The sequence below is a fragment of the Gavia stellata genome, chromosome 1 (assembly GCF_030936135.1).
Source record: "Gavia stellata isolate bGavSte3 chromosome 1, bGavSte3.hap2, whole genome shotgun sequence".
NCBI classification, from domain to species: Eukaryota; Metazoa; Chordata; class Aves; order Gaviiformes; family Gaviidae; genus Gavia; species Gavia stellata.
Window position 1 is genome coordinate 117,349,310 of NC_082594.1, and position 13,524 is coordinate 117,362,833.

Here is a 13,524-nt window from a genome sequence, read left to right on the forward strand (position 1 = left end):
TTCTGGCACTGAATCTCATTTCAGTTGGTCTATTGTTACTACTTTCAAAATCTTTGAGCTTCTCCTTCCTCTTACACTGTTGACTTAGTGGTCTAGTGCTTGCTGAGCCTACGCAGGTTGCTGTGCATAGACGATTGTTAGGGTACAGCCCTGCAGCAGCAGGCAGGAAGGGTAAGCTGAACAAACAGGGTATGCATGTGACCGAGATGTGAAATCTGTTGTCTCGCTAGCAAAGTGTCTTTAATACACCCTTAGAATCATGCTGGTTATTATCAATTTTTAAAAAAATCTTTAGAAACCAGACTGAAATCCCATTAAAAAGATAGTTCACTGGGAGGGAATTGGTCCTTTGAGAATGCCAGACTTCGTTAGGACTTGCTTAGGAAGAGTTTTGTGGCAACAGATAATCTCAGTTAATATGCGCCCAAAGTATCCTGTACCACACAAAATCCAGATGGCTACTTCTCACGGATACAGAGGTGAAATGCATATACCTGGTCTGGGTGCATGTTCATGCAGAGCTGTGACTGGGTTAATGATTCCTTTGCTGTGAGCACAGGACCAAGCGAATGCATCCAGTTTGATGCCACCATGAGAAGTCGTGCTACACTCTGTGACTGTGGGGCTCAGATCCCTTCACACAGATTTCCTTGGGCTGCAAGGTAGTCATTCTCAGACACATATGTTGTAGTGAACCAGTGTGCCACAGAGGACCAAGTGTCAGGGTGGAACTCGTGAAGTCCCAGACTAAAATTCTGTCCTGGATTTTGAGTAGCTGAGGGCAAGTTATTGTGTCCTAGTTCAACTACAGGACTAATGCAGAACTGAAACACTCTAATCCACATCTTCAGCCTGAAAAAACCCCTTACAACTACTGACTGACTCTGATGGTTCCTTCACTTCACTAGGTATCTGCCTGTTCGACGTGAAAATTCAACCAGTGCCTGGGATGCTGCTTGTGTACAAGCCTGGGATCGCCCCACCTGACCTGTCCATAGGTGGTCGGCTGCCTAGACCAAACTGGCATTAGAAATTAGGCATTTCCCTGTTACACTCGCCCCACCCCACATCCTCATCTCTCCTCTCCACTCCTTTCCCCTCTCAGCATGGTGAACACAAGCAAACAGGATCAGGCATCTCACAAAAAAGCACTTCTCACAGAAAAGGAAACGGTGACACCCATGTGTTGCTGGAGGTTTCTGCAATCACCTCAGACAAGGACTCCCAGAACACTATGCACACACACAAAATAATTGATTTACTTTTTAAATGGTCTGCCACCTCCTTCCCTGAGCAGCAAGTCATGGCTGAACAGCCAGATACCTTATCCTGCACAGGGCACAGCAGAGCCAAGAGCTGCTTAGGTCTCCGTAGTGGACAGGCTGAGGTTACATACGTGCTGCCCCTGCACAGGCATGCTGCCCGGCAGAGACCAGGTGCTGTGGTTCACTGCCTCTTTTGGTAATGATGGCGCTTGATCAAACCATTCTTGGCAGCCTTTGACAGATGTGATAAGAGGCTTGCACAGGAAGCGGATGGCTGTGTTCTGCTCTCAGGGGGTGTGGGCTTCAAACTCTTTGGTCTGTCTAGCAAGAGATGATTTTTAATCTGGTGCTTAGGGCAAGGCTAGGGTGAGCATTCGCCAGCCTGCCTGTTAAAGCCATGCCAATACGTAGCAAAGATTCAAGGTTCCCTGGAAAGAGGGGAGCACACGCACCTGCCCGGTGGTCTGCATGCTCTCCTTACAGGTAAAACCCTGACTTCCCTCATGACCCTTTCTGTGGGGTATGCAGCAGTGCATAACATGCGCAAGCCCATACATTGCCCTCTCAGCAGAGGCTCCTGTGAAGGTTTGAGGTACTGCTGCTGTAATGAATCGGCCTGTGCAGTGTTGGGAACATGTAGGCACTAGGCAATTGCCAAGTATTGTCATTACTAAAAGGGAGACTCAAGAGCTCACTTGTACCTTTCACAATGAAATTTGCTGGTTTTGCAAATCTCACCAGACTGCGCTTAGCAAGCACAGGCCAGGCACTCCTGAGAGCTACATACCATGGCATGAAGAAGAGAACAACTTGCCATAAATCCATCCTCAAAAATTTTCAACAACAGCCAAAGACTAGTGCGAGGTGGCTGGCATACCCTTCCTATGTAAGGACCTTTCCAGACTGGACTGTTGATGTTAGGACATGTTACTAACGAACTCCACGGAAGCAAACAGGAGGCTGCTTTCTCCGCTTTGGGCCCAGGAGGCTGTGAGGACAGCAGCAGCAGTCCCATCTCATCAAATTAAACTGAGACTTCATGCAGTTACTCTGTTGAGAAGAGATGCCTTTTGGAAGATGTGGAGAAAGTTGGCATTGGTACCGACCGTCCATCGTGAAAAACAATGCTATATAACACTGGCATTGCACCCACTTTGCTAGCAGGAATACGTCAACAGCAAAGGGAGGGACTTCTCAGAGGGGAGGTTAAAATAACGATTATCTCATCTTATTTTCATTGTAGTCACGCTCTGAAACAGAAAGCAGATAATGTATTCACCACGTCTAATTTCCTGTTGTCTACAGATGTTTCCTATAATTCTGTTGAGAAGGACACAACTCCTCGCTTGCATGTCTAGCACTGGCTGCTCTCTGCTGCCCGTCTCCTCCCGCCCAGCACTGGCTGGCTCTACTGACAGAGCCAGTCATGGCATCGCTGGGGGCCATGGAGACACAGCTGCACTTGAGATGCTCTTGAACCACACCGCCTAACTCCAGCCACCACCCATGGGTCCCTGTCGCCCAGCACGATTAGGGTGTTTTTTTACTTATGATAACCATTTGCTTTGATGTGCAGGAGCTCTAGGCAGTCCTGAGGTTACTTGGAGGGAAGTACCAGAGAAGGACCCTGAGCAAGCTTCTGATCCAAACAGGCAGCAATGCTTTCTTGAGAAAAGCCTCACTCCAACCCCTGTGCTAACTATCCAGGCCCTTCTACATGTAGACATGGGTAGCTCGAATCACTGAAAGAAGGAAAACCACCAGGACTTTCCCCTCTACTTTTGGCAGGCAAGGAGGGGAGTACATGAACCATTTCTTTACATTATTGCGGACAAGTTCAACACGATGTCCCTTCCTTCAAAAAGCATCTGCCCCTTTACTAGTTTCTGGTTACATGATACTTCCCACCTCCACCCGATTGCTGAATCTTGCTTTTGTGAGCCTTTACATTTGGCAGATCTGAGTCTGTAGTTTTGAAATGACTGCACTGTATTTGGGAGCTGCTTGCTGTCTTCTGGATGAAAGCTGCGCATCATTGCTGAGCTGGAATATCCTCACATTACCCTTTGGGCACTGCTTGACCCTGAGTGCCAAGATGGGCAGCAGTTTACAAGGGAACTCTGAGAAGGAGAAAATCAAGACCAGACCACTGCAAGACTTAAGAAAATTGTTGCCCTAGAGCAAACTCTTCCCAAACACAGGGAAATGTTATGTATTTTTACGTATTTTATGTAAAGTAGGATTTTCCTACCCTTTCTCCTAAAAACAAACAAACATGCAACCCTCCTTTGAAGTCCGCATTCCTCATACTATTCTGCCCTGTGTTATAGTCAGAGCTCCTTCTTCTTCATCACCCTCATTATAGCTATGCAAGAGCCTTGCAGTTGAGTTCAGACACACACTCATCCTGTGTTCATTCATCTGTGGTGGGATAAGTGTTGACCTGGGTACCACTTCTGAGGAGGGTTGTTGTACTTCTGAGAGTTGTTTTTGCGGCCAACATTTGCAGGCTTTGAGAGACAGGCCAGCAGTGATTTACACTCAGACAAGAAGCTTGCTCTCCACTGAAAATGTTACAAAAAGAGAGAGTTTCAAGAGGAGACCTGACATCTGTGTTCCTATGACATACATTTCAGTAGTTCTAGTCAAATCTTCGCTTGGGCTGCTGTGAGAGCTCCTGTTTTCATTAAGACTAGAACTGAAGAAAGCTGCTAAAGGTCACCGGTCTCTAACAATACTGACTGCCTTGAAGGTAGTATGTGTAATGTCCTTATCTCCTGCTGCCTGTCTCCAAACCTTTCGTGTCTAGTATTTTTTTACTTTTTTTGACATTTCTCAATTAGTGAGCACTCCCTTGTCTGAAGGAAACCAGAATCTACAGCTACATAGAGATACGTCCAGAAGACATGTGCCTGAGTCAAAGGAGTCTTAAGCCCGTCTTCAGGGCCCAGGTGCTCAGACTGGTCCCACACCTACTCTGAGGTCCCATTGTGTTCACAGGGTGTTCAGAAATCTGGAGCTCAGACTCCAGCATTCACAATATGTTCCCACAGGCTGCAGGTTGCTTTCCCTGGAGCTGCAAGATTGAAGATTGAATATGTTGCGTGTGACATCAACCAGACATGGAGGCCACTCTGCACTGGCTGCGGGTTGACCTTAATGTAGAAAAAGCTTTATCTTGGAAGTGCAATGGTTCTGCAAAGTTCGCAGAGCTGGCCTAGCCCCACCAGAGGTAGGTGCACAAGTAGCTCCCATGGTAGCTTTTGCTCTGGTGGAGCACAGCACAGTAATTGTCACTCCTGTTCTGTAACAAGTGGTAGGAAATGCAGGTAGGAACCTTGGCCCTGAATCCCAGGGTGCTACGAGCTACGCTGAGACAATGATGGACAGGACTGGCTATGACGTATCACAGAGCCACAGCTGCAGCCACTTCTAGCTGGGGCTTCTGCCAATAATTAAAATTTACCACAACCAGAGAAGGAGCAGCTCCATTGCCAGATAAGAGGCCAAGTGAGTAAATAAACCACATAAATCCATCCTGAAACAGAGAGCTGGAAGGTCTCCAGTGAGAATGATTTGTGAAGAAGGGTAAAGAGAGCAATGGGAAGAAAGATGCTTTGCTGGGATGGAGAAAGGTCAGTGTAGCAAGAAGAGGTTATTTTATTCAGAGCTTGCATCTCGGGATATGTTGCTTCTTGAGCCAGGGGCCCAGCACACTGCTGAGCTCCAGTCGGAACAAGCATGGTGAGATTTCCTTCTAGGGATGTAAAAAATGGGCCAAGGCGAGTGTGACCTCACCCACTTCATGGGCAAGCTGTGCTCAGCCTGCCTTGATGCTTTCGTGGATCACGAGGGGAATGAGCAGGATGAGACTGTGGGTAGCAGCCTCTCTTGATTTTTGCCGCCTAGTTCCTCACTCTGTGATTCAGGTATTTTCCCACCCTCTTGCCTTTCAGTTTGCTTCTCTGGGGGAGTTTGTGTTTTAAACCTACACTCCTAACTTATCTCTCCCTTCCCAGTCTGAACAATGTTCCCTTTTCAATATGATCCTGGTGCCACTAATGTACTCACGTGAACACAGATAAATGAATCAGTTCAGGTTATGTTGGCAGGAGGGCACAAATCAGGATTCATCTAAATGGGAGATGCAGAGATATGGCTTTGAATGAAACTACAAACTATGTATTAGAGAGATTTTTCCATCAGGAAGTTGGGTCTAATCCTAATTAAAAACGATCCTTGAGCTTTTTTTTAGTTAATTTAAAGAGGAGTTCCTTATGAGCTGCCCATCTAATCTTATCTGTACTTATAAAATGTGAGAGCCAAAATAACTGGTGCCTGTAAGAAGAGGTTGAAAATGAAAATTCAGTTACCGATTTCCCACCATTGAACAAGACAAAAGGAGTGGTGGATTTGCCCAGGTGAACCTAAACTGGTCTGTTTTGTGCTATTCTCTGCTTTAAGTCTAAGACCCACACACAGGGATCCATTCCAGGTTTCTTTAGATTATCTTCCTCGAACAATAAATGAACCTAGGGGTAGAAAAGGATAGTTTGGTGGATTGGCCTCTTTGGACACTTACCTTTAGAACAGGTACTAAAGATACTCCTAACTGAAGGAAAGATTTTATTACTTCAATTCATGCAAATAAATTACTATTATTTCACATCGTTATTGAATATTATTGTGGCCTTTAAAAAGGTAGGAATGGTCTGACACGCAAGGTGTGTTTGGCTGGTAATGAGATGCATTCACGATGCATTCTCCAGAGTGTAAGTGCATGTCCTCTCCAGATAGACAAGAACTGTACCTTAGATGATGTACCATGTGAATATTCAGTGGCTTTTTGCCTCCAGTTGTCCTCAGCGGTCGAATGAAAGATGGGACAAGGAGAAGGGATTAGTTCTTGCCTATGGAAATGGTCACCCCAAATTGGTGGGGCAGTATGGGAAGAGCTAGTACTGTCATCACTTCTCCCTTGCTTGATCTGCAAGCAAGTAGGACATCTCCAGTTCATCAAACCCCATCTCTGCAGGGGATTCTGTTCAGGAGAGAGTCTGCAGCACTTCACCACGGGGGTAGGAGACATTCACTTCAGGGAGCCTGTGAGAAGGCATATTCCCACTACAGCTTAATGTATCATTCCCAAAATGCTGCTTTCTGTCTCAGAAACAGGCACTTGAAAAGTTTGAGAACAGCTCTTTCCAGCCAAGTCGATTGCCAACAAATTCAGTTACGCTGGAAAACAGGTACCTCTATCAGATTAAGGTTGTATTGCTCCCCGTGCAGCTGAGAGAGTTACCCCAGTGCATGTGGTATAAGCTTTCCCATGCAGAAAAGGCCCATGACTGGCTGGCTCCTCAAATCCTGCAGCTACCTTACTGAAAAACGAGAAGGGTAGGTGTCATGTCTGGGAAGGCTTTGCACAGAAAGCATGTCATTTGCCTTCGGAGGGCTGAGCCGGGCAGGGAAGAGGGGGTCTGCAAGGGGCTTTGCTCCCTCCTGAAATCCAGTGCCTTGGTGAGGGTTGACACTTTAATTTCAAAGGAGACCACAGCACTGCTTCCCAGTGTTTCTTGCTGACCTCCAGACAAAGTGTGGTGATGGTTTATTTTGACTTAAATAGTTTCTCCCCACAGATGCCTTCCCCATCCCTTCCTTAGCTGAGCAGGTCCTACAGGTGTAGAGCTTTGCCTCTGCCATACAGCAAGGAAAACCGCTCCCCAGCCACCTGTGCGGCTGCTGCTGTTTGAAGTGGGGCTTCTGGAGGTCTCTGACACAGTATTTGTGGGGCTTTTGTGGATGCTTAACGGAAACTTCTTCCGAATCACTCAGCTGCTGCTAACATGCTCCCCGTGATGGCTCACAGGCACTCCCTGGGTTTATAGCCCACACTCAGCTGCGTCTCAGGCAGGAGGCAACAGATTGCAGAGTGAAATACTGGTGCTACAGACCAGAACAGCCGTTACCAGCAGGCATGCCAAAAGATGATTTTTCTGTCATATCAGCCCTCTGAATGGGAGGACACATAAGGATGCAATTCCCTCAGGCTCTGGCCAGAGCGGTTAAAGGGAAGTCCTCCCTCCTGCGCTGCAGATTGCCCCTGCCACCCCTCCATCCCTTCCTGCTACAGCAGCGCAAGTGCTTGTCGGGCTGTGCTGTGAACTCGATTGCTGAAATGATCTGGGTTAAAAATAACCTTGTAAAGAGTTAAGGGAAGTATTTTTAGCCCAGATCATTTCAGTGATCCAGTTTACGGCACAGCCCCACAAACACGCTGGTGCAAGGGAGGGGGGAAAGGGGGAAAGGAAAGGTCAAGGGAGAATGAGCAGTTGGAAACAAGCTGTCTTTCTGCTAAACCCAGGACCTTATGAAACTGCACCCCAAAAGCACTGACCCTCTCTTGTTTTCATCTAGCACATTGACAACTCCCTTCTCATGGCGCAGCGTTGAGAGCTGGGTGCTGAGGATCGCTATTTCTGGATCCTGTTTGTGTAATCACGACACTAGCCCTGAGCTTCGGATGCCTTATTGTGTCTGCCTCTGACATACTATATTTGTCATTATTTTTACCATATTTGCTTTTGCTGAGGTAGATTGTATGTGCAGCAAAGAAAAACCCCATCAGGGTCATGGGGGAGCTTTGCAGAACTTGTGCGAGCAATGGTGGAGAACTTGTGCAATGGACTGGTGCGAGAACTGGCCTCAGGGAATTGTTCCTGCAATGCTCTTTAGAAGCAAGGGAGGGATCTGAAGGCCAGGGACTGGCCTCAAAACCATGTCTAGATGCACCTGCATGAGAATAGGAGTGGAAAGTGTGCAGGACCAGTACCAACAGTTGTGTAACAGTCACTGATTTCATAGCTACTGAATACTCCAGCCTTGCAAGGTGCTGTGAAGGGTTTGCATCTCAGATAAAAGGTGTTCTGTCTGGCCAAAGTGTCCTAACTGCAAAAGCAAACAAGTCAGAGGATTCACAGGGGAGGGAAGGAGAGTAGGGCAGAATAAATCTCTGCTGTTATTCAGGTGGTATTTAAGTGCTGCTTAATTCAAAACACTCCACTGTATGGCAGCTAATAGACCTTTGGTCTTTTCATCAACCAAACCAGGTGCACAAATCCAAATCTGAGCTTTTCCTTCCCTGTCTGCTTCTGACCCCCACTGGTACCCTTTCAGACTAGCATTTCCAGTAGTGTATTAAGGACAGTGACAAAACTGGTGGGATACCAATCCTGTGGGATGAAGTCATGATAGCTTTCAATTGTAAGTGGGTGGATTATGACCAAAACTGCTAGCTGAGGGCTGTCAGAGCTAGTTTTGCACCAGTCCCAGCAGGACATTAAGATTCATCCCCAAAGCCACCTCTGGCTTTCCAGTTTTCCTCAGGAGTCTTTGCAATTTTGATTTCATGAGAAACATATTGTCTACAGCGACACTCCCCACCTGTAGCTCAAATCCGTAATGTTCAGGGAAAGCTCTTTGGGAGTACCCAAGCAGGATGCACAGAGAAACTCTTCAGTCTCTTGCCCTTTTTTTTCTGTGGGCCTCTTAACATCCACTTTCTTTCACCTGGTGCCCATGGTGGGTCCACAGGCTGTAGCAGGAGAATTGGCAAATGTCATTGAGCAAGGTAATGACATTGCTGTGCTGAGGGATCCCCTTTGTAAGACATTGTTACTCCCATATCAGGCAGACCTACCAGCCCTAGCATCTTCTGGCACATTAAATCGCCAGTGAAGTTGGACTGTGCTAGCCAGAGCTGACTGTGCCACAGCATCTAGGCATCTCAGGTCAGAGAGCTTCCCAGCTGCCTTGAAAAGATACAGCAGGGATGGCATGGGGCATTTCTGTGGGGACCTAGCGGTGTTTACAGCAGGCAGCCTGTGAGAGAAGCAGGGATCTTTGCTAAAAACAGTGCCCCCCTTTCAGGCAGTCTGCAGAATCGGGGGTCAGTGGGCAGTTTTGCTCTCACAACAGAGGCAAGGACTCTGAAGCAAAAGGAAGGAGAGGCTTTGGTGGGAAGCTTGAATTGCCATGATTGTACCTAACCCACGAATAAAGGCAGAACTTTCTTCTCCAGTGCTGCCAAAGGGACCAGGTTCAGTTTTAAAAGCAGATGAAGAAACATGGCGTTGAAAAACATTTTTCAAATTTACTCAATTTTATAAACTTATTTGGAAGAGGAAAGTGAAACCCCTTACAGAGAACTTGTTAGTTGCACTTCCTCTTTGGCAGACAGTGCCATGCTTATATTAACGGTATAATTCCAGTCCTGTTTTGCTGCTCTGTCTGACATTTTTCATAATGCGCAATACTTAGACGCTTATTTTTATGGAACAGTAAAAGACCTCAGAGTAGCGGTCACCAAATTACTGATGGAGTAAGTCTTTTACCTTAGCTTGCTGGTTTTAGCCCATGCAGGCTGACCACGCTTCTCTTCTGAAAAGAAAAAGAATCAGCAGTTGTCTGCAAAGAGCGCAAAATTCGCACCTGAGTAATTTCACCCTTTTTGCCAAAAAAAGAGCAGAGCTGCTCCTCCTCATCATTCAGAAAAGTGGTGGGCTATGTCATCAAGATGGGAAAAATGACCAGGAATGAGAGAGGTTGCATTAATATTGTGGGGCAGGAGAGAGCCAGCATTGAGCTCTGGGGTGAGAGAAGCAGACGTGTGTCTTAGTGGTGGAAGAGCCTGAGGGCTGGTATGTGCTCTGGGGTGGGAGTGAGAAAGTGAGGCTTCCCACCTTCCTCACAGTGGGAGGGAGACTGCCAGTTCAGCCCCTGGAAGTCAGGGGGATGGCATTCTCCTTATAGTGCAAGGAAGGGACCTTTTTGCAACTGAGTGCCCTGGTACGGCATATTTCCTTGACTAGAAGACATAGAGCCTGGCACACCAGCTGGGGAAAAAAAAGAAGCTGTAGAAAAAGCTGGATACAGGACAGCAGTGTCATTGCCACAAAGGATCTGGGAAAGGACTTTTCCTATTGCAAAACACATAGTGTAATCGGAGAGTCTGCAGCTGGCAGTTTCGGGAGGACACAGCCCGTGGGCTACTTGTGCTAATCTTAGAATGGCATGTTCACTGCTTCCTGCGCCCCGGCCGGCGAGCTTCACGCCGGCAAGAGCCGCGTTGCAATCAATGCTTGCTACCGGCAAAACAAGAAAAGCATGGAATCATTCCAGCCTCACAGCTTTGATCAAATCCAAAGAAAGGGAGCTGTGTTTTCAGACTGTAATTAAAAAAAAAAAAAAGGAAAGAAACGAAAAAACACAACCACCCCAAAACAAGAAGTCAAGGAGGCCAAGAGGAAGTGCAGTGTCTTTGCTGGGTAAAGGCGAAGGGCTGTGAAAGAAGCTATTGGAGAAAAAGGGACGATGAGAGAGGCAACCCTTCCACCACAGATGCTGAGCACCTGCAGATCCTCAGCCTCAACTGAGTCCCCAGTTCAGGTGTTGGTTCTGCCATGCCCAGTTATCCTGGGAGCTGGTACGTTGAGCCAAGCCTTCCAATCCATCCTGCCTCCCCCAGGTTCATTCTTTGCTCCCTCCTCTTTCCAGCCTGCCCTCCCTTCATACAGATATCTGCTGGGGCTTGTGGGCCTGGGAGAAGAAAGATAGCGTTTCTTGGGAGCTACAACTCTCTGAGAAAGGGAAAGGCCCTTTTCCACAGTGCAAATGGGCCTTAGCCATGCTGCTCTATACCAGGTATTTCAGACTGGAGAGTGCTCCAAGCTGCGGTATGACTTGGGCTGATCCTTAGTGTAACCCCCTCGATTTGCTTTTAATCTAGAAACTAGTAGTCTAAAGAAATTCCTTCTTTAATATGATTTCAAGTTTCCACAGCTATTTCTCCAGCCCCTGTAGCGTGGTGACCCAAAGGAAACGGTCCATACGTGGGCCAGATTGGTGTTTCGAGGGTCTTTCACCTCCAGTGATGCTAAAGGAGTGGTTGTGTTAACGAGACAGCAGGTCCCTCCCAGGCAGAGCGGCGTAAAGGGAGAAGGAAGGGCTCTGCTGGAGCCTTAGGAGAAACAGAAATGGATTCCTCTAGCAATGGCCTTTGGGGAAACTTTCTGACTGAGAAGCGGAAGATTATTGAGGGGTGAGAAGTGTGGTGCCGATCATGCGTTCATGGCAGTGGTATAGGGAGTGGAGGTATGAGGTTCCTTGCTGATGGTTCATAGCCTGGTTTGTTGTTTTGAGATCTCCACCTCTAACAAAACAAGGATTGTTGGTTAGTTGTTCTCAGTTCCTCTGGTTTGGTTTTCCCTGGCATCAGATATTAGAGATGAAGAACAAAGGTTTCCTTTCAGCAACTTTGATTTCAAGGCTTTCTACTCGTATTGATACACACATAGCAAAGAAAACAAGGTAAATGTGGGATGACACCAGGGCTGTGTGCTGTGGGAAGAGCCACACCATCCAGTCTCCAACAAAGCTCCCACTTCTCAGCCTGTTGTTGGCCCAGGGGAGGGGAAGCTTCTCTCAGCCCTGGTATTTCCTCCCTCCCTCCCACCCGCCTGAGTATTTCACTGCCAAAAAAGCAGAACAGCACAGGGACATCCCCAAGCAGATGCTGGCTTGCTGCAAGGACAGGGAATGGCTTCTCGCAGCAGAACCACTGGAAAAGGAAGGGCAGGGGTGACCAGGGCAGTAAAAAAGGATGGGAGGGCTAAGAAGGTGTATGGGAACGTCCTTTACTGCCCCAATCCATCTGCTTGCTGCGAGGAAAAGATAGGGAACAGACACTTGGCTTGAAATACTTAATTTGCTTCCAGTGAAAAATACTGAGTTTAGGCTCTTCAGCTAGAGCTGAAAGGCTCTGTGTGAATAACTGGTTTTCTGGGATATTTGAAAATGCTACTAGGTCCTGTCTTCCCAAACCTCTTGCTCTTAGACTGGATGATTGATGCCAGATGTAAGAAACTCTACTTTAAGTCCCTGCTTACTCTTGAACTTTATAACACATACACAGGCTTCTCTGTAGCCTGCTTGTGCTTCCCAGCCTTTGCTCATAACTTCTTGTTTCCGATTTGTCAGAACAGGCCAGCAGAGACCAGCTCAGAGGTGGACAAGTCGGCATCACCCTCAGTGGCTCAGCTAGCAGGGAAATTCAAAGAGCAAGCAGCCAATATCACTGGAAAAGAGGTAAGGAGCTCTGAGGCCACAAGCAGGTAACCAAGTGGGAAATAAGGCACTCGCCTCTGCCTGCAGAAGTTAGAGCATCAGTGATCTGAGCATGAATCCACCTTGATTTTTAATCTTCTCAAAGGATTTGTCTCCTAGTGCAATGCAAGCTATGACAGTGTCCATGCATTGCTGACTTGTGGATGAGTATTTTGGTAAAGCCATACCTCAGGACAACTAGACACTGTAACTGAGACACTGTAAAGTTTGGTAGGGTACGCATACATACCTAACAGTAGCAGACAGCAATGCATGTACTATATGGTCTGGATTTTGTGGGCAATGAATAATAAAATAGCTAATATTGAGCCATGGAAAAAGAAAGCAAACAACGCATTATGGAGTGTAGAAGCCAGTGGCAGGTCACCAGCACCTTGTTCACAAAAGGAGAAGGTTTCCTCCAGGTAATTCCTTCTGTACGGCTCTGAGAGAGAAAGCTGTCTCTTTACTTGCCCTCATTACCTCTTCGCAATGACATTTTACACTCTGTGCCTATCTCTATCATGCTGAAACTTTATTTTATTGAAAGCCCACTACGAAAGCATTACCTCATAAACTGTCTTTCACCAGATAAGCAAAACACTAGAATACCTCTCTTAGGAAGAAAGGAAAGTCAGAGTGTTTATGGATGGAGGCTGACATTTTAGGAGAGCCCCCTGTATCATTATGCACTTTTTTAGAAGCATAAGTGTTTACTGGTGGCCCTCTTCAGTCAGTGGGTGCCCCTTTACAACTGAACTGCTTCCTTCTGCTGCTCAGCTGATTTCAGCATGTCCCAGGCTGGGCCTAAGGGGATCCTCCCTGTCACCCCTCCTGTCTTTGGCTGGATGAAATGGTGGTCTCTGTCCTGAAGGGCTGGCATGCCACCGCCTGTCAGAGGTTAGTACTCCCATAGCCAGGCCCCAGTAGTGGAATAGCCAATCTCTTCCCAAGCAGGTTTTTTTTTCCCTCTAGTCACCAGCACACTACTCCATCCGTCCCATTACAGTCATTTCCTCTTTTTAAGGTATGGGATTGAATTGCAGTAAGTCCCTCACCCTTCAGAAGGCAGCAAGTTCCCAGACCTCTCTTGTGT

General features: G+C 47.1%; 1 protein-coding gene across 1 annotated transcript in view; it reads left to right on the plus strand.

Moving 5' to 3' along the window:
• RCSD1 (RCSD domain containing 1) overlaps positions 1-13,524 on the plus strand; it is a 35,563-nt gene that overhangs the window by 13,210 nt on the left and 8,829 nt on the right. Inside the window, exon 2 of the mRNA XM_059816531.1 lies at positions 12,303-12,410. Coding sequence (XP_059672514.1) covers positions 12,303-12,410 — 108 coding nt within the window. The remainder of the gene's footprint in view (positions 1-12,302; positions 12,411-13,524) is intronic.